The 24,589-nt window shown below is 51.2% G+C and overlaps 1 protein-coding gene across 5 annotated transcripts in view; it reads left to right on the forward strand.

Annotated features, from left to right (window-relative positions):
* CHCHD6 (coiled-coil-helix-coiled-coil-helix domain containing 6) overlaps positions 1–24,589 on the forward strand; it is a 275,900-nt gene that overhangs the window by 31,741 nt on the left and 219,570 nt on the right. For all 5 annotated transcript variants that reach the window (XM_036911595.2, XM_036911593.2, XM_036911596.2 and 2 more), the window contains exon 4: positions 1,591–1,735. In XM_036911595.2, the coding sequence (XP_036767490.2) occupies positions 1,591–1,735 (145 nt within the window). The remainder of the gene's footprint in view (positions 1–1,590; positions 1,736–24,589) is intronic.

Raw genomic sequence — 24,589 nt, forward strand, 5'->3', positions numbered from 1 at the left:
TTTTTAGAGATGGGAAGAAAAGGGAGCCCTCACAGTTCTATTCATGTAGTTACCTGATGGACTGGCTACAGGAGGTGGGTGATTTCCCATCAGCACAGGTCACAATCCCAGGAGCTGGTCACACCTCTGAACTGGGACCTGCATCCCCCCTGCTCAGGCTTGTAGAGCAGTGGCTATGGTACAGGGGCCCTCAGAATGCAGATTTGCATTCTGACTAATGCTTATGTGACCCTGGAAAATGACTGCATTTCTCTAGGCCCCTGAGCAGGGCATCACTGGAGTCCCTCTTTCACTGGGGTATCGTCATGACTAAACATGGATGCAGGTAAAGCAGTAGCCATAGTGCCTGGCACCCCATTATCAAAGAGGTGCTAACTGACTTCCTCAGTCCCTGTGAGGACACAGCCTCTGTGAAGGACCCAGTGAGTGAGCTGGGGGGCCCAGTATCAGCGAGGCCGCACACTCCCTGCAGTAGGCAGCCATTCCAGTCTGTTCCATAGTTGTGGGTGAACCCATATCCTAAGAATTTTCCTTCCCTAATCCTAGGAGGCCTCTCCACAAATAACTAACCTGAACCTTTTTTTTTTTTTTTGCTGTCATACTTTTAAACATTTAAAAAAATGTTCAAGTGATAGTGTTTGTGAAAGACTTCGAAAATATATAACATGAAAAATATCACGCACAGATTCGTCATCTCAAATATTTCAGAGTGTTTCTTTCAGGTGTTTTCCTTCCCCCAGTTCAGGTTTATTTTCTCAAAGTTATAAGTAATTTTCTATCTTGCAATTTTCACTTAGTCTAATAATTATTTTCCATTTGGTATACTTTATTTACCAAATGCTTTATAAACACTTTTATTGCTAAAGGTATTGTTTATTGGTTCTCAATTTTCAGGTTCGATCTGTAGACGAATCTCAGATATATGGTCTAATGGTGATGTAATAAACCATTGCATGATTGCACTGTATGTTTTTTTCTGTTTTTTTGCACTTTATGTTGTTTAACCTGACCTTGTGGTGGGACATTTCAGTTGCTTGCATTTGTTGCACTATAATAAATAATAGTCCTCAGAGCATTTCAGTACTAAAAACTTTTTCTTCTCTTTAGGATTATTTTACTAGGCCGAATGCCCAGAAGTAGGTCAAAGGGTAGGAACACATTCTGGATGAAGAGTTAAATGTTCAAACCACAGGGCCGCTACTGTCTCAGACCCTGAAGCTCTTGAGTGGAGGCAGGGGAAGGCAGGGTTTCCGATGCCGCCGCCTCCTCTGAGGGAGTGGCTAGCATGGGATTGAGCCCTTGCCTCCTTGTCCAGAGTCTCTAACTTGGCATATGGCTGTCTGATTCCTCACCTGGTGGTCAGCTCTCCTGTTCCTAACCTCTACTGTGCTGCCTGAGAAGGGGTCACGGCATCCCCTTGCCTTGGCAATTGTCACTGATACTTGGCCTTCTCTGCCCACCTTCTGAGTTCCACTGGCCCCCTGGCCCCGGCCCCTGGGCAGCTGAAGTGAGCACACAGACCTTTTTGTGGCTGCCTTCTGCCAGGCATGCCATCTGCATCTGCTTCTCCCTGGCTCTCTTCCTGCACAGGTATAAGCAGGAGTTGGCCACAGTCCAGGATGAACTATTCCAGATGGTGACGAGGGAGAGAGAGGCAGCCAAGAAGCACCAGAATGTGGCCCTGCAGCAGAGGGAGGGTGGCGCTGACCAGGAGAAGCGGAAGGCGGCCCGGCTGGTGAGTGCAGATCTGTGCTTTCGTGCTCCAGCAGCATTGGGAAGCAGAGGTTGGGGCCCTGGAAACAGATGTGTGTGAAGCCCCAGGGACTCGGTTTCCCTTCTCTGGAAAGGGACTAGGAACTTGTTCTTCTAGCTCTGTTTCTGTCACTGATTTGCTTTGCTGCCTCTGGCCTGTGTTTGCAGTCTTTGGGGGCCTCAGGTTTCTACAGTAAGGGTTGGATCTCCCAGTGGACTGGTCCCACTCTGAACCTTCACTGTTCTAAGTGCCGCGGTGGTGTGTGCACCTGGAGGGAGGGAGGGGAGAGGCTTGGCGTGGTGGGGCCATGCAGGGAATGAGGAGAATGTAGTTTTCCTGGGTTCACATCCTAGCTCCCTACTTACTAGCTTGGGCACGTCCTCCAGTGGCTGTTAGCCTTGGTTAGGGTCGTGATGTTTGCACACAGGGCTGTTCAAGGGGTTAGAGGAGATACCAACACTTCAGGGCTGAGCCGTGCCTGGCAGATCATGAAAATGCACTATTATTACTGTTCTTAATACATTTAATTGATGGGAGGATATTAGTTAGGATCCTTTCTGCTGTAAGTGAAGGCTTTATTTGACAATATGGAGAAGTCTAGAAGTGCCCTGCAGTTGACTGATTCAGCGGCTCACTGGCTTCATGCTGGACCCCATCCTCCTTCCATGCTGCTGCCCTCAGCACACCAGTGCATCTTCAGGCCAGCTGTTCCCACAGGTAAATGATGGCTGCTGCTGCCCCCGAGGTCTAATGTGGACAGGATGGCACTCAGAGGGAGAGGCTGTGTTGGCTCTGTAGGCTCTGTCAGCAGGGAGAACTTTCCTGAAGGCCCACAGCACAGTCCTCTTACCTCACCGTGGCCTCAGTTGTACCATGTGCTGGTGGCTCAGCCAGTCCTTGGCAGAGGAGATGGGGAAGGTTCACTGCTTGGAGCTAGGGCTCTTTGCTAGTCACCTTTGGTGGGGGGTGGCAGGCATCCGGACGGAATTTGGCCTGACACTAATAATTCTCCCAATTCCTGTGTGGGGGTTCCCCTCTGACATCCAAGCTGGGCGTCCTACAATTCAACTCAATTCTGACACTGTCTACCTGGAGACAGATCCACAGGTGAAGGACCCAGTCCTATGGTACTGCTCACCCCCAGTTGGCAGTTGAAGTCCAGGTAGTCACCTGTGCTCTGACCAAATGGCTATAAATCAGACCCCTCCTTGGGTTCTATTAATTTGCTAGAATGGCTCACAGAAGTCCGAGAAACGTACTAGATGACCAGTTCTTTATACAAGACGGTAACGCAGGAACAGCCAATTGGCAGAGGAGCACAGAGCAAGGTAGGGGGAGAGGGCTCAGAGCTTCCCCACCTTCTTTGAGTGCCCCTCTCTTCTGGCATCTATACATGCTCACCACCCCTGAGGGTCTCCAAAGCCCTCCCGTCCTTCTGGGTCTTTATGGAGGCTGCATTACCTGGGTAAGACTGATTAAATCATTGACCATTGGTGATTGCACTCAACTGCCAGCCCCTTGCCCCTCTCTGGAGGTGGGACTGAGAGCTCCACCCTCTAACCACAGGGTTGGCTCCACTGTCAGTCAGCCCCCATCCTTAGGAGCTTTCTAAAAGTCACCTCATTAAAGTGACAAGAGACACTGCCAGCACCCTCACCACTTAGGAAATTCCAAGGGTTTTAGTTGCTGTGTGGCAGTAACAGTGGACGAAGACCGGATGTTTAGTTCTTATAAATTATGATGTAACAGCAAGGAAGTGGGGAAGGCAGAGTGGCTGCAGCAGCACCTGATGCCTTCCACTTCAGAGGCTGTGGGCTGGGGGCCAGGCGCGGCCTTGCCCTGCTTGTGGGGCCCGGTGCAGGCCAGCTCTGTAGATAGAAGGAAGGGGGAGACAGTGAGGTCACCCTTGCTCGAGGGGAAGGCCTCTGCTGTTCAGAGTGTGCACATAAGAAGTGATGGTTGAATTTGCAACAACATGGATGGAGCTAGAGGCTATTATGCTCAGTGAAATAAGCCAGGCAGAGAAAGACAAGTACCAAATGATTTCACTCATATATGGAGTATAAGAACAAAAGAAAACTGAAGGAACAAAACAGCAGCAGAAACACAGAACCCAAGAATGGACTAACAATTACCAAAGGGAAAGGGACTGGGGAGGACAGGTGGGAAGGGAGGGATAAGGGCGGGAAAAAAGAACGGGGGGGGGGCCTTACGATTAGCATGTATAGTGTGGGGGGGGCATGGGGTGGGCTGTGCAACACAGAGAAGACAAGTAGTGATTTTACAGCATCATACTATGTTGATGGACAGTGACTGTGAATGGGTATGTGGGGGGACTTGGTGAAGGGGGGAGCCTAGTAAACATAATGTCCTTCATGTAATTGTAGATTAATGATACCAAAATAAAACTAATAAAAAATAAAAATAAAAAAAAGAAGTGTTGGTTGAACTAGGCCCTTGGGGAAATACATACAATGTAGGATTATCACCCTTGGGGAATTTTCAGTGTAGTGGGGAAGACAACTGACACCAAAAACTTAGAAAAAGGCCAAATTGGTTATAGTAAGTGTGAAATGGAGGCAAAATGGCATGTGTGGGAGTGCAGAGGCAGCGTCAGCTGCTGGGGAAGAGATGCACTGACCTCAGTCTTGAGTGGTGTGGTGCCTCCAGGCCCAGCGACCAGCTGAGACAGGCGGGTGTTGAGGAGGTGAGGGGCCTGGGAGCCAGGTGTGAAGCCAGGTTACAGGAGGCCTTGGACACCTGGAGGAGTTACCCACACCATAGCCCACAGTCACTCTGAGACCACAGTGAACTCCTGGCAGCTCCTGAGGGTGGGCGTGGCACCATCTGGCTCATGTCTTTAGAGGCCTGTGACATCCTGGTGAAGATGCAGTCGGTGCAGAGAGAAACTGCAGGGAGGGCAGGGTTTTAGAGGCTCTGGCAGTTAGTGTCTGAGGGGCAGGCAGGTGGTCACCCCTCTGTAGGCAGCCTGACAGCCTAGTGGAGAGTGCCCTCGTCCTGGGGTGAAGGGTTAATCCCTGTGGAATGAGCAAAGAAGCCAGCACTGGGACAGTGACCTCGCATGGGAAATGGCAGCCTGCAGGTGTGGTGTCTCTTCGTTCTCACCTGGACTGTGTTAATTACACTGACAGGGAATTCACACCTTCCCTTCCTCCATGGGCAGAGAAGGCCACCTCAGGACTGTCCTTGGAGGAGGGGCTGTACAAGTGGGAATGGACTTAAATGACTTTCAGTATAGGTTGAGGGTTTTTAAAAAAGAAGGGCACCTTTAAAATAAAGAAGACAAATCCTTACTTGATGTTTTCCCCCAAATTTCTAGATAGTTCATGCCCTTCTGAACCATAATTCCTAGGAAACAGCAAAGCAAGTGATTGCCTTCATTTTGAAAATGTTCATGAACTACTGTTGAGGATGCTCCCATTTCTTGACTGTTTACCATCCGTGTCTCCATGTAGTTGGCTCCCCTATTTCCTTTTGGGGACCCACCTGTTTCCTGCTGTGTTGTCTCCGTGGGATTGCAGTTCTAATTCACGCCCAGCTTTGGCTGTGGAAGCTAGGTCTGTTCTCTCCTCCTGCCGTGGTACAGGTAGGGTCTGGGCACAGGGTGCAAGGGCAGGCAGGCAGACCCCCTGCCTGGGCATGTTCAGTTTTGAGTGAGTGAGGAGGCCAGGATGGGACCATTCACCGCGGCTGAGGCCTGCTGACCAGGACCTTCATCCTGTGAGGCCGTGTCTTTTGCTGTCTCCTGCCCCTCCATGGTGCCGTTGGTGTCTGTCTGGTCCTGCTTTCTTGAGGACTGGGTTACCTGCCATCAACTTCCCTTTGTTTAAGTTAGCCCACTTTGGTTTCCGTTGCTTGGAGCTGCAGCAGACATGAAGAGAATTCTTAACAACCGCAGTCAGCACTCAGTGCAGACAGAGGGGCAGCTAGTGCCAGGCCCCGTTGTCGCCTAAGTCGGCAGGGGTGCGAGGCCCTCACCGGGATGCCGAGTGATGCTGTAGCCACCACCTCCCTTTGCGGTGGTGTGGTTGGCTGGTGCTGTTAGTGGAGACAGTTTCAGAACTGCACTTTGGAGGATTTAAGAGGAGGAAGACAGAAGAAGCAAACAGAAGCAGAGAGATTTCTCTTTGCTCAGCCACATCCTCCACCTGCCGGGACTGAAGGGGCCCAGCAGGCAGAGCACTCAGAGCCCTTGGAGTTTGGATCTCAGCCCTCCTGGCCACAGGACCAGCCCTAGGCAGACCCGGTGTGGTCGCCGCCCAGTGAGCCGGCTGCCCACTTCTCAGCGTGTTCTGACTGCTGTCCTTGAGCCCCGTGCCCTTGAACCTGTAGCCTCCTCTGGAGGATTTCCCCTCGAGTGTGCTGTGTGTAGTTTGACATTTAATGTGCTCTTCCATCCTCTCTCTTTGCCTCTGACGTTTACAATATTGATTTTTTTTAATCCTCTTCTGCATGAGGGAATGATTCAGCTCATTATTGGGAAAAGTTCATAAAACTAATGACAAGGAAAGGCAATAATTTTTATAACCTACTTCTGATGACAAAAGTGCTACCGTTTCTCATGTAGTGCAGCAGCGCTGAGCTGGTTTCGGGGGTGTGTATGACATGTCCTGCCACTGGCAGACTGGGAGAGCCCCAGTTATAATTGGGGTGAAGGCCCTGGGGGGTCAGTGAGCCTATGTGGAGTGTGCTTCCCTCTGAGTTGGGGAAGGAAGTCCAAATCAAGCCTTCAGGAGGGAAATAAGAGCAGAGCGGTGTCTTGGGCCGAGTATTCTGATGGGCAGGGCTTTAAAAATCCAATGGATAGAGTAATAAAAATCTGGCAGAAGCTTTACTTTAAGGGAAAATGAGATTCACGACTTTGTGTGTTGGATTCCGGACACACGTTATTAGGTAGATGAGATTTCTGTACACCTGACAGAAAGGAAAAGCTTTTGTTTCTTTGCTTTTTGGATGAGCAATTCCTTTATTATTTTATATATATATTCTCGGTGTGCCTGTTATATATTAGGCCCTGGGCTAGTTTCCTGATAAATGGAAATACATTAAGCTACAGCTCCCGTTCTTGAGAAGATCTGTTCTTTTGGAGAGTGGTCAGCTGTTCTCACAGGTGACCGTGTAATGTTACAGTTTCATACCAAAGGGACAGGAAGCTACCAGGCGAGGGAGGTGGCGACCATGGCCTCTTCCTGGGCGGGTGGGAGGGTCTTCCAAAAGGCGGTGACGTGAGCTGGATCCCAAAGGCTAAAGAGGAGTTCGCCAGCTGAAGAAGAGCGGGAAGGCGTGTTCAGATGAAGTACCCCTGCCGGGTACAGGGCTGGCGAGGACAGGCCCTGGGGCTGGAGTTGAGGGGAGCAGTGGGCGTGGCAGGCAGCAGAGGTCAGTTTAGGTGTGGGCCTGGAATGAGGTTCTGAAAGTCTAATGGGCACTTTCAGGGGAAGGTTTTCTTACTCTTCAAAAGGGACACACAAGAAGAGAGAGCCTCTCTTCCACCAAGTATCAAGCACTGAGAAAAGTCCTCAATGGCAGCTAAAGGAGTTGGGACCAATCCCCCCTGGACGGAGGGCAGAGGTGAGCTTCTCCACCTGGATGAGCCTGTCTAACCTAAGACTCACACCACAGTGGCTGTCTGGCTCCACTCTCCACTTTGCAGGGCAGTTTTGCTCTGTTGTTGCATTCTTTTCATTGTCCAGATGCTCTAAGGAGCTGCCATGTCAGCTATGTGAACTCTGTAATCAGGATTTTGAGAATATGTTGCATTCACAAGTTTTTGAACTGCAGTTTTTTGAAACCGTGAGTGAGATGGATCCCTTCTATATCTTTGTAAGTCTTGTTCCTCAGATCATTGCTCAAGGATCAGAGCTGTGGCATGGTCCTTTTGGTAGTGCTCAGCACACTGTAGATGCATGACGGATGGCTGTGGAATGTCAGATCTCTGGACAAGGGGCTGGGGCCATGCCTCCTGCCTTGGAGACTTTGCAGTAGCAGATCACCTGCAGCTTGAGGCCTCATTGCGCTTCCCCTTTGCACATAGGTGGAAGCAAGCATCCACATTGGTCCTTTCTAGAATGAATGGCGACCCACAGGTCTGACCTTTTCAAACAATAAACAAAGCAGACCAAAACAAAAATGCCTTTCAGTATAATAATACCTTGGAATCAATTAGAAAGACGTTTATATGACTGCTAGTTAGAGACGTACAGACTTTGGGTTTAACTTGCGTGGAACAAGGCAGAGAGTGGGACCTGGATGACTCAGGCCTGAGGTCAGGAGGTACTGTACTTGGCAAGCAGCTGAGGAGGCCTGATACCTGCAGGCAGCTATTTGATATGGCTTTGTTAGAACTTCAGTGGCCTGGGGACTCTGGTGGTCTTATCCGGATGCCTTCTCCAATTTGAGCTGTAGACAGAGATCTTGAATTCCTGTGGAGTTCTATTTGTCAGCACTTAGATGCCTGTGAAAAAGATAATGAGAGCATGACATCCATAGCCCCTTTCTTTGTCTTCCTGGTTTTTTTCCTAGAAAAGATCAGGGGTTGACCAACTTTCTATGTAATAAAGAGCCAGATAGTAAATATTTTAGGCTTTACAGGCCATATATGGTCTCTGTCTTATATTCTTTGTTGTTTTTACAGCTCTAAAAAATGTGAAAGCTATTCTTAGCTCAGAGGCCATACCAAGAGAGGCTGTAGGTTAGAGTGGGCTATAGCTGTGGCCCCTGGACCAGAAGGTGCACCTCTGGAGGTTTTACTTTTTTATGTTTCGGAGTAACCAGATGCCTCAAGAAGCTGGGAGCAGGGGCGTTGATGGAGGCCTCAGTTCCTCAGTGATTATTAATCCTGTGAGGGAGTTTCTTGGTGTAGTAGTATCCGACAGTCTCAATCTTCTGATCTGTAAAATGAGGAATTTTCTGGAGACTCTGGCTTTTTGGGAAGAGTCATGCATTTCCATTTTAATTCCTGATTCTTTTCACATTTGGCATTTTTTTTTAGTTTCTGTTCTCTGCTGAAATTCCCCATCATTTATACATGTTGTCCATCTTTTTCTGTGGATCCTCTAAGCATACTTATCATAGTTATCAGAAGTCTCTACCTGATAATTCTAACACCTGGGGCATATCTGGGTTTGGTTCAATGAGTAGTTCCTCTCTTGGCCATGGGTTCCATTTTCCTGCAGCTTTATGTGCCTTGTAATTTTTGATTAGTGCTGACATCATGTGCAGGAGAACAGTAGAGATTGAGGAAAAGAGTGTTTATGTCCAGAAACGGTCACTTTTCTTGTTCTGACTGGCCATTAGTGTGGGAGGCTGAGTGAATTTAGCCTGCAGTTGAGCAGGCTGTGGCCTCTGGGGCTGCTCTGGCTTCAGGCTCTGTGAGGGAGGACCAAAACCTTCTGTTTAGCAGGGCTTGGAATCTGAGCACTGCAGGGCTTGTCTGTGCTCTCCTGCTTTCCCATCAGACCTTTGGAGGCCCTGTATGTCTGTGTCCCAGAGTGCTTCCCCCAACTCCTCCAGCTGCAGGCAGCTGCTATGTGGTACTCCGCATAGGGCCTGGAGTACCACGGGGCTTCTTTCTGTCTCCTGCCTGGCTCACAGGTGTCAGCAAGTGCACCTGTGCCTCGGGGATGTGCCTGGAGGGCATCTTGTTCGGTTCTCCTGCCCTGTCCCCAAGTCATTTAGACAGCACAGTTAAGGAAGAAGATTCTCATAACCAATGCCAAATTTATTTCACTCTCTCCTGTTTTTGTCATCACTCTAAAGCACCCTTTATGCCCCAAGGGAAATGAAAAGGGCAAAGTAATATGAATGATCTTGCTCCCTCTCTGAATGTCTAGGCCCATGTGGCTACTCATGCAGAGGCCAGTCTTTCCGTAGGGCAGGCAGGGTCTGCAGCAGCTGCCATCTCCTTGTCCCCTTCACAGCCACATATGCTCAAAGAGCAAGGGTGAGTGCATTTCATTATTCTAGAGAACTGGAATCATTGGTTGGAAGGGGTACAACGAGGCCAACTTGCCTTCTCAAGGTCAAAGTTAAAATATCCTGGCCTTGGGGTTATATGATATGACCATTTTTGGAGAAAGGAAAAGTACAGATAGGTTTGCAGGACAACTAGATCAGCTGTATTTTTAGATGACTACACACCAAAGAGCTCTGGATTTATTTCTCATGTATTTTATACAAACTGGGAGTGGAGGGAGGGCATAAAAACCAGACATAGATGGAGTCTGGCACTTGAGCCCAGGGATGGCCCTTGGGACACCAGGATGGGGTGAGGACGCTTGCAGGGCATGTGAGGATCCACGGAAGTGGATCACATAAAATGCCTGGCACACAGGTCTCAATGAAACGGATATGCTATTATGGGATAGTGAGGTGGACAAGTCGGGCTTGGGGTCACTGCGCTGTGTTTGGACGAGCCTGTCACTGGGGTGCTTCGCTTTTCTACATGTTTCCTTCTCTGTGGAATGGCAGTAGACAGCATTGTCATTGTTAGGAAAACCATATTTTTTTCTCCTCTATCCATGGACTTGTGACATAGATTCGATGTAATGGGCTCTTAGAACAAATCAGTCATGCAGGCTTCCAACCAGTTCTCTGGCGAGTTTCGATTACTACTCTGGAGTTGTGTGGAGCTGGTGACCTCTTATTTATGGGCAGAAGCATCTTATTTATGGGCAGATGTCTTGGGGCTTTCCAGTGTGTGGGATGAGGTCCTCCAACTCAGCTTTGCCCCTGCAACCGTCTGACTTGCCTCATGTTGCTCTTTGTCCCTCTGTCTGCCTGGCTTCCCAGCCTGCTGTGCATCACCTGGGAACTTGGTAGATAAACACATAATTGGATCTCATGCCAGAAACAACTGGATTAAACTCTTTGTCACTGTGATCCTGGCATCTGCATCTTCAGCAGCCCCCATGTGATGCTGGTGGGTGGAAGACCCAGAGCTGGCTCCTGGCCCGACACTGGGAGCCAGTGAGCCCCACAGTGGTTCTTGGCCCTTTTTGGTGTTTGGGCCCCTGAGGGATGTGAGTGTTCCCACTGATGATGTGGCTCCCGTGGTCCTTGAGGGCAGGGGCTGTGCTGTTTGAATGTGCGCCGGGTGACTATAGGCTCCTGTTCCCCAGTGCAACTCACTGCCCAGATAGGCGCCTTTGCCAGACTGCCTGGCCTTAAAGGAAAGCAGGGGCTCTTTGCTGAGGATAGCTCAGAAAGAGAATCAGCTCTGCCTGTACCGTGCCCTGGCATGGGTCCCGCTGAGCTGGGCTCAGCATTTCAGGGACAGGTTGCAAGAAACTTGCCAGAGCGAGGTAGTGATCACCTTGGGACATGGTTGATGCCAGGTGGCACTCACTGGACTCGTGGCGATAACCTGGCTTGTGGGAGAGCCAGACCCTCGGTTCCTTGCAGCAGCAGTCCATGTGATATTGGAGGCATGTGGTGGGAACAGAGGAAACTTCTCAGGGCGCGTTAGACTCACTGGCCAGCCTGAGCATGGCAGGGCTGCTGCTGGTCTAGTTGCTTCTCTGCCATTGGTCCACAGGTGGGCCCAGTAGACCTGAGGGTCAGGCTTCTGGCATTGCCCCTGAGAAGATGGCAAGGCTCTTATTCCCTGCTCACCTCATGAGGTGCATGTGATGCTATCCTTGGGGTGGCAAAGTCCTGTTTCCCCTCAGCTGTTTTAACCACCATGAAGGTGTGGTTACCTGGTAGGAGGAGGAGGAGAGGACTGGGTGAGAGGGTGTTTGGTAGGGTGGAGTTGAGAGGTGCCAAAGGGCTGGGGTTCATTAGACAAGGTCACCAGGGTGGTGCCAGCGGGGCAAGGAGATGGTGAATGGTGGTCTGACTGTGTGAACCCTGGTAGAAAGTGGAGAAGTTGAGGACCCCTCTTTAAAGAATGCTGTTTGCTCTGTGGGCTGCTCAGATTACAATGCAGGGATTTCAGAGGCTGTCCCAGCACAGCCCTACTGTGGTAAGGAGATCCCTGCACTTTGGATGGTAAGAGATGGGCATTTAGCACCCTTTTATTTCAGCAGCTGGAATCCCAGTGGACCTGACAGCCTGGACTCGTCAGGGTTTTGTGCGGCCTCCATTCCTTGCCGGCCCCACAGGACTGCAGAGGCCTTCAGCTCCTTCCCCAGTTCTGGTGTGGAGCCCAGGTGACCTCTGTGTGTGCTGACAGAAGCTGGAAATCCTCATTAGCTGCTAACTTTGTTAGGCAAATGGCTGATTGCCATTCCATTCCTGGTGTCATTGCTTCTAATTAGCAGATCGCATGTCTACGAAAATGTCTCTTAGCGCCAGGGATGAGCTAAAGAGGCTGACAGCTGGGCTGGGATCTGGAGGGAGTATGAACAGAGCTTTTTCTCTTAAGCCTCCTGAGGGGCTCACTGCCCACCCCAGCCAGGCTCCACGGCCTCTGTGTGCCTGACGGGTCCCGAGGGATCCGAGCCGCAGACTTCCTTGAAAAACCCCCAGCAGTGGCAGGGCGTGACTTGAGCCGTGTGACAGGCTTCACAGCAGCAGGGTGCATCTTACTGATCTGCTTCATTCCTTGGGCAAAGCCCCGGGCCTGGCCGAGAGTTCAGAGCTTTTGTGTTTTGAGCAGGCCTTATGTGGCTACACCTTACTTCGTAGAGAAACCTGACTTAAGGACTGGGGCTGGAGCTCGCAGCTGAATGGGTTGGTGTGCACTGGCCTTTGAGGGAGCATGCAGGCCGCCGGGAGTTGAGCTCATCCATGCCTGTTCCTCTCTGGAAGTGGCGCCCACCACCCTGCCACTCTCTCCACGCCCATGGATCAGTGGGGTTGGCCCTGCAGCCCTAATTGATCTTGGCAGCTGTGTATTTTCCTTTTCCATCCTGCTTGAGTGGAATTGGGCTGGCGCCTGCCCACTTCTATGCATGCCTCCAGGATGCCAGCAGGGCTGGGAGAGGGGAGGGTCATGGTTTAGTTTAAGTCTATTTCTGTGGTTTGCTCACATGGTCTTTGGGGAGCTACCATTTTGCCTTTTGCTTTTTGTGAAAAAATGTGTTAGATTTGTCAATGAAGCAGATTGTGTTTGCCCTCTTGGGGAGATGCCATGGCTGGCTACTGGCAAGGTGAAGACTCGAAAAGGGGTCTTTGGCTGACAAACACCAACAAGTAGAATAGCAGAAAAGTCTCAGGTTCTTTTTACCTTACCTCTTGTCCACTCAGTGGCCGAGCCAGGGCCCCATCCCAGGCATCTGGGCTCTAAGATGAGTGCTGTTGGATAGAGCAGCACATGCTCCAATCAGGAGCAGTTTTGGCTGTACTAGAAGACCAGGAGGCAGTGGTTTAAACACGGGGGGTGTGTATATGTGAATGAGAAGTCTGGGGGCAGATAGTCCCGGTGGATGTGGGAGCTCAGTGCATCGGGAAGGATCCATTGTCCTTTTCTTTTGGTCTGTGTCCTCAGTGTAGCTCTCCTCATGGCTGCAGGATGGTTGCTGGGCCTCCAGGCATCATGTCAGTTTTCCAGTTGGGAGGAAGGAAAGGCCAGAGGCCCTTTCCTAGTGAAGTTCTGTTGTTTTATGTGGGAGGGACCCCATCCTCAGGGACTCTCACCAGCAGATTGTGTCCCAGGGCCACATCTGGCTAAAAGGGGAAGCTGGGATAGTGAGTAATTATAGCTGGGTGCTTGACTGTCCCCCAGAATATCAGGGTTATGTTGTTAAAGAAGAAGGGGCTCGTGGTGAGCAGCACTTCTGGCATGTGGAAGCACAGGAGCCCTGCTTCAGGGTTAGACCTGTTAGACCTTGGCTTAGATTCATCAGGTACTGCCTCTGTGACCTTAACCTCCATGAGCCTCAGTTTCTCCATGTGTCAAATGGCAAATGTCTAGAGTTGTTAGGATGCTTCAGTGACATGATGTAAGCAGATCCAGCATACACCCTGTCCAGCAGATGGATGGAAGGCAGTCATTATATCCTTGCCTTTGCTCTCTGCCAAGCCCCCCCAAAATGCAGAAGTGAAGCTGAGTAGGTGACTGACTACTCTGAGTCTAGGGACTGGTTTTCCTCCTGGCAGAGAGGGGTCCCTCACGGAGGGCAGTTCACTGGCCACTGTGGGTCATTCCGGCTCTCCTTCCCCTGCTGGCGTCTTTCCCAGCAAGTGTAGCTCTGTACTGTGGGCTCCTTTATTCTAGAGTAGACCTTCCACATCCTGGTGGGCACTGCCTCCTGACTCCAAAGTCACTTTGAGCCTGGTGGGGATGGGGGTGCTGCCGCTTCTGGTGCCCATGCTTTCTGGTTTACACCCTCTTTGGTGCCCACCTTGGAGCATTCTCGTGAGCCCTGGGCTCTTGTGGGGCTAACCTGCATGCATTCTTAGAGGAGGTGGCACACCCACACTCTTGGCAGCGTCTCCTCCCTCCTGGCTGAGTCCCAGTAGGATTTCTATGGAGGATTTTGCATTCTGCTCTTTGCTGGGACTGGGGTGGTTGGGGAGGGCAGAGCTCTGATGCCTCTGGACCAGCCAGCTAGGCCTGAGTCTCCATGGGGGATCCCCAGTGCTCAGCCACCCAGGCCCCTGGTGTTTATGCCCTTTCCCCTGCCCTTCTCTAATGCACAGCCCTCCAGGGACTTCTCTTTATGTGTGGTCTTCCCCACAGCCCCGGCACCCTGCTCACCCTGGTGGCTGCTCCTTTCCTGGGCACCTCTGCCCCGTCGGCCACCACAGCAGGTGTGCGAGTGCGTGCAGGGCAGGATCAGCTGAAGAGCCTCTGTTCTTGGGGCCACCAAGTGTCGGACAATGTTGAACATGGGGCCCATTCTCTAGCTGACTGGTCGGACACGATGTCGGCGCCTTATCTTCACGCTGACACACACTGGACATTAATAGAAATACATTGGCCCCGACTCGTGTGGAATTTCAAGCAGCTGCTGGGGCTGGTGCTTTCGATAGCCTATTGTGTGCTTAACCTCTTCCAAAGAGGTTTTTGATGAGAAATGAGTAGGACTGTTAACTCTAGGCAGCTGGGTATGTGGCAGGTTTTTTTTCTTTTCTTTTCTTTCCCCTTCTTGATTCTCTGCAGTGCTTCCTTAATCTTCACTCCAGAGGAGTGGGCTTTGCTGTCTTAGGATTTCTGTTTAATCCACTGCCACTTGAGCAGGGCCCTGCTGGTGCTGACGGAGGACTTGGCTGGCCTTGGCAGCATGGTGGGCTGGAAGGGCCTGGGGCTACTGGGAAAGCCTTCACCTCGGTCTGGGTTGTTTGGCCCCAAGTTTCTCACACTGGTCCCAGCCTAAGGGGAAGCCCCTTTAGGACTACATGGGGCCACTGGGACCACTGGCTCCTCTTCTGAGAGAATTCAGTCTTTCGGAGCCGTTTTCTTTTTTCCTCTTCATCTCATCTTATTCCTCCTCGAGCTGCTAGGGATGTCTCTTTTTTCTGGTTAGGGTTTAAAACCCAGGAGAAGACTGACACTCAGAAGACCTGGATGTTGATGTGGTCACAGGTGGTTGGTGTCACCACGGTGGTCCTAAAGGTGTTGTAAAAGGCGTGTGTTTGCTGCTCTCCCACCTGAGGTACCTTCATTTCCCTGAAACGGAAACCCCTTCTTTGTCCCCAGCTGTAAAGTGGGGGTGATTATGCCTGCCACCCATAGACTTAGTGTGGGGCTTAGATGAGGTAATACTTTAGTGTCTAGGAAGACGTCTGCTCTGCCGCAGGTCCTCCTACCCACACGTTTTCTCAGTGAGGCTGGAAGCTGAAAAGCATTCCTTGCCATCAGTTTCTGGATCATGCTCCTCAGTGTTCCTCCTAGTGCAGCCGTTTTTCTGTTGGCACATCTTAGAAAGCTGCTGTGTAACCCTCCTCTGTCCTCATTCTTCCTGAACCCATCTCAGCTGTCCTCCTCATCCTTAGCTGCACTCCCATCTGTGTCCTGGCCCCAGGCATCTCTTTGGCCCACAGGAACTGTCCTCATAGTTGGTTATAGCTTGGGGGTACCCTCCTCCCCCAATCCTGTGTCCTTTGAACACGCCCACTTTGCCACATCACCCAAGTCTGCTGCTCTGCACCTGGGCCTGGTCCCCTGAGGGGCAGTAGAGGAAGTCACACACTTGGCTGAAGGCTATGCGTTCTCACCTCCTCGCTGCTGCGGGCTCACCCTGCCTGCACCCCTGTCCATCTGGCTCCTCCAGGTCACCCAGCCCGTGCCCTCTCCACGCTCACCTTCCTCAGTTCTTGCCCCCGGACCCACTTTCCCTGTCCTCTTTTTTTTTTTTTTTGGTGCCCTTTCTGAGGCACGAACTCCCTGTCCTCTTAAAAGGTGCTGTACCTGCTGGCCTGGGTCACCCTGTCCATCACCTGGAGCTTGCTGTTCCTTCCCTTTTGGCTTCTCCCCTTCTGAAACCTGCACCCCTTTCCTGGCATCTTCCTTGGCTGCAGCTGGCTCTTCCCATTCTTTCTTGTTGTTGTGTCTTGAAATCATCGTGGTAAATTGTAATCTCACTTCTCAAGCTTGTTACCATTTGGCCTTCACTTCCATTAGTACCTGGTTTGTAGAAAGCACCACGCTCTCCTTCCCGGCATATCTATGACTTTCCTTCCTCACGTTTCCTCTGTGAAGATTTGACACTGAGGAGCTCCCCTGGCTTTAAGCTCTCACGTCCTTTAGCCCCTGTGCCTCCAAGCCTGCTCTGCTCTGTCCATCCATTCCACACGTCTAGCTCAGGGTGCTGTTGCTGGTACCGTGTTGGGTACACAGAAGTGGCAGGGCCCCAGCCCTGCTGCAGGCTGTGGTGCAGTTGGAGACACAGACCTTAACCCAGAGAGCGCTCACTGAATTACGCTTGGAGCTAGGTGTGATGCTGTTAAAGAACAGTTAGCTGGGACCTAATCTAGCTTGTGGACAGCAAGGCTTCTCTGAGGAACAGACATTAGAGCTAAGATCTAGAGAAAGAGTGGGAGTAAACAAAGACTGGGCAGAGGTAGCTGCTGGTCTAGGGCCCTGGGGGTAGGAGGGAGCTCAGTAAATTAGATAAAGTGCCCCACCTCTGTTGGGGCTTTGAATTCTCCACGCTGGTTGGACAGGTTTCTCCTGATGCCTTCAGGCACCTCCAGCTAAGATCAAACATCCAGAACAGAAACTGTCTTCTCCCCAGACCAGTCAGTCATTTACAAAATACTGTGTATTTTGTATCACTCTTGTGATAACTGCTCAGTTCTCCATGTTTAGCAGTAAAGGGCCCTGGAGAAAGTACAGTGCCAGCAGCTCTACACAGATACTCATGGGAGGTGTTTCTGAGGAGCAAGGGGGCTTTTCTTACAGACTTGAGTTGTCTCTGACTTTTCCTTCCCAGTGGTCAGCTGGCCTTCCAGGCAGCTGGCCTTAGGGGCTTCTGCTGAGACCTCAGACGTGTCTCTTGTTTTGAGGACAACCTGTCAGGATGCTGAATGCGGCAAGGCACACAGATCTTCTCTGGCCATCTGTCCGCAGTTGGGTCCTGGTCAGACCTCACAGAGGGCCGGTGTTTGCCAGCAGATCAGATGGAGTCTCGGAGAAGTCCCCGAGGGCTTTGGACTCCTCAGGGAAGTTGAGTCAGGAGGGACTGAGGTTGGATCTAAGCTGGCCTGGCTGCTGGTGCAGAGGCTTACTGCAGCGCCTGGCCCTGGTTTAGCGTGACCACCTCTGGAATGTGAGGCCCCTGGCTAAACTCCCTAGCTTCCTCCTGAGCTCTACCCTGAGAGGGCAGGCCTACCAGGCCCACCCAGCTTTAATGCTGATTCCCTTTGCATGGAGCCTGGACTTCTTCACATCCCAGTTAAAGCTAGCCCGTTAGCATTGCCGCAACTGTCACCATAAATGGAAAGTTCTAACAGGTGGGCAGGCAGTTTTCCCATGCTAATGAGGAATCTATGAAATTCCTCCAGGGACTTGGCGGCACTGTCCCAGGCCCAGCCTTTGCCCTCCTCCGCAGGAAGACACAGCTGACCAAGGGCAGTTGGTGCTCCGTGCTGACCTCCAGCGGCCCTGCAAGGGTGGGAGCGAGAGACTGCACAGAGAGATTCTCGTCTTTCTTACCTCTGGTTCTCCCTGTAGGAGCCAGCAGGCTTGGAGACAGGGAGTGTGTGTTTTATCTGCTGTCTGGCCTCGCAGGGCTGGGGCTGGTGTTTTCCTCCTGGTGCCTGATAGCACTTGGAACACAGTTGCTTTTTTTCTCTAAGAAGAATTTGCCTGCATGCCTTAAGTTGATTCTTGTCTTTGTTTCCCTAGACTAGTAGGATTTTGCTCATTTGCCAGGCTCTCTGGCTGGAACAGACCTGGATTTTAGGATTTTAGGGTGGAGGGTTTTTGACATTTTTTTGTTAGGTCCAGCAGCTGGAATTGGAGGCAGTGGTGCAGCAGGGATTCAAGAGCCAGACTGTCTGGGGTCAAGTCCTGCTTCCTATCTGTGCTTCCAGTGAAGTCACTTAGTTTCTGTGTTGTGCCTTCTGTTAAACGGGGACGATGGTTGTGCCTGGTTCCTAGACTGTTGTCAGGACTTCCTGAGATAATGTGTGTAGAATGCATGAGGGGTGCTTGGCATGCAGCAGGACCATAAGCTCAACTCGGCTCTGTTGCCCTCATGATTATTCATACACGAGGGGCTGCGTAAGTCCCATATGTCTGTACAGCTCTCTACACTTGACCAGGCCCTCTCTGCCAAGGCCCCTTACCCTGCCCAACTTAGGGACACCTCCTAATGAGTAGTGAAACTCACTCATTTCATGGCCACATAAAGGGTTTTCTGTCTTAAGCAGTTCACATCATTTGGACTAGAATCTTAGGGTAAAGGCCAGAGCTCAGGTCCCGTGTGCTTGGGAGCAGGGGGTCGGCCTACTGCTCTGTACCTGCCTGTTGTATTTCCTGTGCTCACTGAGGCAGGCTCTGGGGTAGGGGCTGCTGTCTAGGTTTAGACAGGGTGGGGAAGAAGGCCAGGCTCTGAGAAGAACCCAGCTGACTCCTTCCCTCTTCTCAGCCTGTCACTGGTCCCTGGGAACTGGGTGGTAAGGATTTAGGTTGTTTTCATGGCCAGGCGCACTGTGCTTTGTGAATGAAGTGTGAGGCCGTGTTTTCCTGTAGCCTCTTCTTGGCCTGCCACTAGGTGGCAGTCCTGGGCCACCAGTTTGCTGGGAGAAGGCAGGCCCTGGGAGCAGGCCTGGGGGCCCCGGGGCGGAGGACAGCCCCCTTCCTTTTGAGGCTCCAATTGGCCTGCATCTATCTAGCTGAGAAGGCTCAAGAGCCCCCTTATCCTGGGCCTGATCCCCTACGTGCCCTCCCTTGGTTGGGAGACTAGGTTTTGCTTTTGTCTGCCCCGTGAAGCTTCCTTCCCTTTGTGGTGGCTGCCTTGGGAGCTGGTGCAGTTCGGGATGGGGTGCGCAGCCTGGTGGAGGGCTCCTCTCTCCTGCATGACTGCCCCTCCTCCAGAAAGTTGCTGATGGCTTGGCTCCAGTCCAGAAAAATGTAGAGGAGGAACAGTTGGGATTAGATGAGGAATGAGAAACATTATGATGGGCAGGGCTGGGCCGGCCTGGGCCGGGCTGGGGCGTTCACTCCTCCACCGCAGGTTATTTTGTTCTCAGAGCCGGTTAAGCCACCTCACTTTTCCTGGCCCAATACCCAATGTTAAGGCCAAACTAAGAACTGCCCTCTGTGGTCTTCTTCCCTGGCTGGCAGATGGGCAGAAAATAGGAGGATTCCTTTCACAAGCACTTCCGTGGGAGCTGGTGGCACCCTCGTGTGCCTTTTCCTTGGCTCCCTTTTGCAAAACAAGCTGATTCTGACTCTGCTGTGGGTGGATGGCCTGCCACGGTTTTGGCAGCCAAGGAGATTTTTCAAGACCCGGAGAAGAGACACAGAGAAATCAGCTAACATAGTGGTGGTGACTTGAACTTCCCATGGCAAAGGGCTGTTGGGTTTCAGGAATCTCAAATCGGCATCTAAATATGGACCTCTTGGACATTTCTGCTGAGAAGCCGATGTGGGTGTGGTAGGAGCCGTGCTGTGTTTGCCCCCCTGAAGGTGGAGGAGGAGGGGTGCGTGGCCTCACGGCCCGGTACAGATCATCCGGGTGGTGTTCTGAGCGTGCCGCAGCCCGCCCGCGTGCCTGCTGTAGCTTGGGCGCGCAGAGCCTTGGCCGAGGCAGATACTGGGGTGGAGTCTGTGTAAACACTGGGCAGGCCGTGGTGGGAACAGCTTCCAGGAGCGCTTGCTGAGTTGTCTCAGCCTTATCGGGCCCTTGGCATTCTTCTCCCAGATAGAGATCAGCACACTCTGCCTTCATGTTCTTCTCCCCACACCCCCCGCCTCCCCCATCTCCTCTCTGGCATACAGGAACACTGCCCAGAGTCTTGACAGGCTGCCTTTTGCAGCAGTGGGTGAGGAGAGGGGCCCTGGGCCTTGTTCTTCCACGGGCTGGGCTGCTCCATCATGTCTCTGTGCCGGTGGGTGCCAGTAGCTGCGGCGCACACATGCCGGGGCCCCACTGGAAGTGGTGCACCTGAGAGTTACCCAGCGTGGTGGTCTGGAGAAGCTCACCAGGGGCTACTCTCCTGAGGGAGTAGGAAGGCCAGGGATTGCTTGTCTTGAGCTTTTGCTGGGAAAATGCTGCTCTGAAGGCTGTGTATACATTCACAGCAGCATAGAAAGCCTTGTGTCCCTGGTCTTTAACTTCTGGTTTACAGGTAGGTAAAGAAAATAACCTATTCCATATTAGTCCATGAAATAGTCACACAGCACATAGAGCTCCAGTTCTTCGGATCATAGTGTGAATCTGAACTGCCCTAAGGGGAGGTAGTGAGTAGTATAAAAATCCAGAAAGTCCCATTTGTGTTGCTTAAACAAGTATGGCCTTGGTTAAGTGTCTCTGGGCATCAGTTTCTCCATCTGTAAAATGGGGACAGTAATACTTAGTTCCAAGGGTTATTGCAGTGTGGAGTGTGCACATATTCAAAGGGCCTTGCTCGCTTCTGCACGTGCTTTGGGTCCTCAGTAAACATTCATTCCCTTCAGGAGATGGTGCCAGCAGCTGGCTTGTGGTTAGCATGTCCTTTCCTTCAGCTCCTAATCCAGGTACTCAGCCTGTGGGGAGTTCAAATCTCCTTGTGCACATCTGTGCCAGGACACTCAGCAGCACCCCTCCTGGCTGTGCTCTTTCTGAGCTGCTGGCTGTTGGCAGAGGAGGGAGCTGGGGAAAGAAGGCCAGCCTGTCCAGGAACATTCTTCCTGACATTTCCTCTCCAAAGCAGGCTGCTTTGAGCAGCTCAGCTGCCAAAGTGAAAATCCTGTGTGCTCACCCTAATTGGTTTTCAGTAGAGATTGATTTTTGTCTGTGTAAGTGCTGCTAGGGACCCTGATATGGCCCTCTTTAGGGATTACGTACTACCAGAGGAATTTTGTTTTTAGCCACCACAGGGTCCATCCTCCACCTTTTCTAGAAGGACAGGTTTAGGATCCCTACTGATGAAGGTAGGCACCTTCATCCTTTTGGCATTGGAGTCTGTTCCTTGGAAGGGTCCCCAGATTAAGAAGCCAGTGGCAGACAAGGAGATGGCCATAAGGCAGAAGTGGGGCCGCCATCAGTCTTCCTGGGCTTGGCATCTTCCTGGAGAGGTAATGAGTGGTTATATTGTAAAGTCTGGGGAGAAAGGGAGAAACAGAGCTGCTCAAGTACATGAAGAATGACAGCCCGGAAAAGAGTAAGCCAGCTGTTCTGGTTCCATCAAGAGCAGATGACCTGTTGTAAGTGGCACTGTGGGAGAATGTGAGGAGGGGAAAGGGTTAAAAGAAAAAGAGTTGAGTAAAATGCTTCTTAGAGCTGTCTGCAGGATCTGACCTGGCTGGCATGCAGCAGCAGATCTGCCTTCAGTAGGGAAGGAGATGTACAATTATAGATCATCAGAGCTGGGAGCAGGTTCCGAGTCCGTCTAGCTCAGCCCTCTCACTGTACAGGGGAATGGAGCCCAGATGAGGTTAGGTGGCCTGCCCAAGAACCTGAGCTCATGTCCATGTCCGGAACCCCCTGGGCGTCCATCCTGGGCCCTGGGTTGTTAGCACTGCTGGAGGGTCCCCTTTGAGGCTCTGCTGCACAGCATGGCCTTGGGAAGTGTCTTTCCCACTGTTCCTTGAAATCTTGTAGTTTCACTGTGCTCCTTGGGGATTCTGCAATATATCTGTATTTGAGTCATTGTAGCTCTTTTTTTGGCAGCCCGATTATTTAGACCTGACAGGTAGGCACAACTGTCTCATTAAATGTAGATATATTTGTGTGGCTTGAAAAAAAAAATGGAACATTCCATTAGTCTAAAAAAAGAATACCGGGCGTTCCCTTTATTCCCAACTCAATGTATTAAAATTTGTTGTCATTAAATTTATGAAATGGGAACAAAGTATTACTTGTACCTCATTATTGTGAAAAGCTCCAGTGGTTGTCACGGTGCCATAGTACATCTGTGTGCGTACACACGCCCACATGTGTGTAGACGCAGCCACTCCTTACGCCTGGTCGTGGCCTAGGTGCTCTGCATGTAATTTCTCAGTTGACCCTCATGAAGCTCCTGTTCAGTAGGGACAGTCTTGGCCCTGATTTGCAGATGACTTTCAGGTTCAGGGAGGTTCAGTTGCTTGCTCAAAGCCCTGCGACAGAGGTGGGAGGTGAACCCAAGTCCCAGCAGCGAGTCTGTAGGTTTTGATGCTGGAGAGCCAGATAAAAATAGCAGCTGCAACCCGGGGCAGCCCTCCAGGCTTGTACTGTAGGGCAGAGCTTCCTGCCACCACCAGAGCCTCTGTGGCCAGGATTCTCAACCACCCCTCTCCGTAACCCCCACCCTCACTGTGCATTAGTATGTGCACAGCAGAGGGAGGGACATGGAGAGAGGAAGCAGAGATTGCAGAAGCCTCTTGGGTGATTCTGTTAAATACTCCCACTATTAAGAATCGATAGTTCTTGTAAAAGGGGAAAGATGAACATTATGAAAACACTTCTCCTTTGTCATCCGAAGAACTTCTGGGGGAGCCAGAGGCTTCTGACAAACCCGGCATCCAGAGCCAGGGTGGCATCTGCTTTAACCTCTTCCTTACTCCACCCGGGCCTTGGGGGTTTTACACCTTGACCTGTATGCCCATAGGTCAGTGGGGAAATGGAATTTGTGCCTTACCACTGTTTTCCACTATGGTGTCCCCTTTGCAAACCCAGGACTCCCTCCCCTGGCACACCCACCCCACAGGCTGGGAGGCCAGGAAGGCCTTAGTTTCCTCATCTCCAATACTCAGCAGCTTCACAGGGTATGAGGACTAAGTGAGGAGCCATTCATTTCTCTGTTCACTCAACAAATACCTACTGTGTGCCCCTTGTACAACGAGCTCTGTTCTCGGCACCGGGAAGCAGTGGGCAGAACCAGTTCTTGCCCTTCGTGCTTGAATCTTGGTTGCTAGAAGTACAGGGAGACACACAGTGAACAAACAGGTAATAGGTCAGACAGTAAGGATCAGAGGAAAACAAAGCCTATCTTCTGAAGGATGAAGAATGGAGGTAGGTGTGTTTTTTTTTTATGGAGGTAAAATTCACGTAACATTTTAAATGTTAATTCAGCAGCATTTAGTACATTCACATTCTTGTGCAACCATCATCTCTCCCTAGATCCTTACCCACAAAGGGGCTCCAGTGGGTGTGAGCTTTAATACAGGGAGGTGACGTCTGAGCAGAGACATGAAAGCGGTGAGGAAGTGGCCCATGAGAATACCTAGGGCAGGGGCTTTCCAGGTGGAGGGACAGCAGGGGTGCGGCCTTGAGGCCAAGAGCTCGCTCTGGCGAATTTGAGGAATAACAAGGAGGCCGGTGAGGCTGACCGTGTGTGAGTGGGGAGGGCCGGGCTGAGCTGGAGGCGAGGTGGGCAGCCTGCGGAGGCCTTCGCCATCATATCTGGAAGACTAGGGAGGGAGTGTTGGGGGGGCAGTGGCATACTGGGCATGCAGCAGGTGCTCACTAGGAGTGCAGTTTCCTTCCTGTCTGCCTCCCTGGTTTTCTGCAAATCATGTATTACCGGTTTAGTCTTAGTCTGGTTATCTACATGTATCCTGTTAATGAAGACAAGAACCCTGTTGCCTGTGTTTGGTTTGTATCCCTGTATACCTGGAAATGGACTAGTGGTGTTACAGATTTCTGCCTCTTCCTCTCACTTGTCTCTGCATGGAAAAAGTCCTTAAAAATCAAACAAATATTTATGTTTTCCTTAATAAAATTGCAGGTTGTACTTGGGACATTGCCTCAAGAAAAAAAGATACAACCCATCTGGAGAAGGTCCAGAGACAGATCCTTAAGATGAGTAAAGCAGGGACGAGGCAGTGGTAGGGAGGGGAAAGAAGGAAGGGGTAATGTGTTGCTTGGGAAACAAATGTGTTGCTTCTGCAACATTTAAGGCCAGGGTGGCATTGTTTGTGATGTATGTAGATCATTGGGAAAGCAGAGAGAGTAACAGACCCTTTCATCAAACTCAAACCAGAGCCAGGAGGTATTTCTTGAGGGTTGGACAGAAATGCTACTGTTACCCAGCAGAGGAATCTTGGGGTAGACACATGAGGTGACACAGGCTAGAAACCTGAGCCAGTTTTAAGAAAGGTTTAGATCAAAAGTTATATACCTAACATGCCTTTCAGGGCCAAGCAGGCCACAGAAACAAGTGAGAATGGAGCACAACAGGGAGTAGTGAGGACTGGGGCACCTTGGGGCTCACATGGCCCCTCCACTGGTCAGCCTGCTGCTGGCTGGGAGAGTGGCCAGGGGTGCTGATCTGGAGATACAGGGTTTTATGGGAATT

This window comes from Manis pentadactyla, chromosome 1 (assembly GCF_030020395.1).
Source record: "Manis pentadactyla isolate mManPen7 chromosome 1, mManPen7.hap1, whole genome shotgun sequence".
In the NCBI taxonomy this organism is placed as follows: Eukaryota; Metazoa; Chordata; class Mammalia; order Pholidota; family Manidae; genus Manis; species Manis pentadactyla.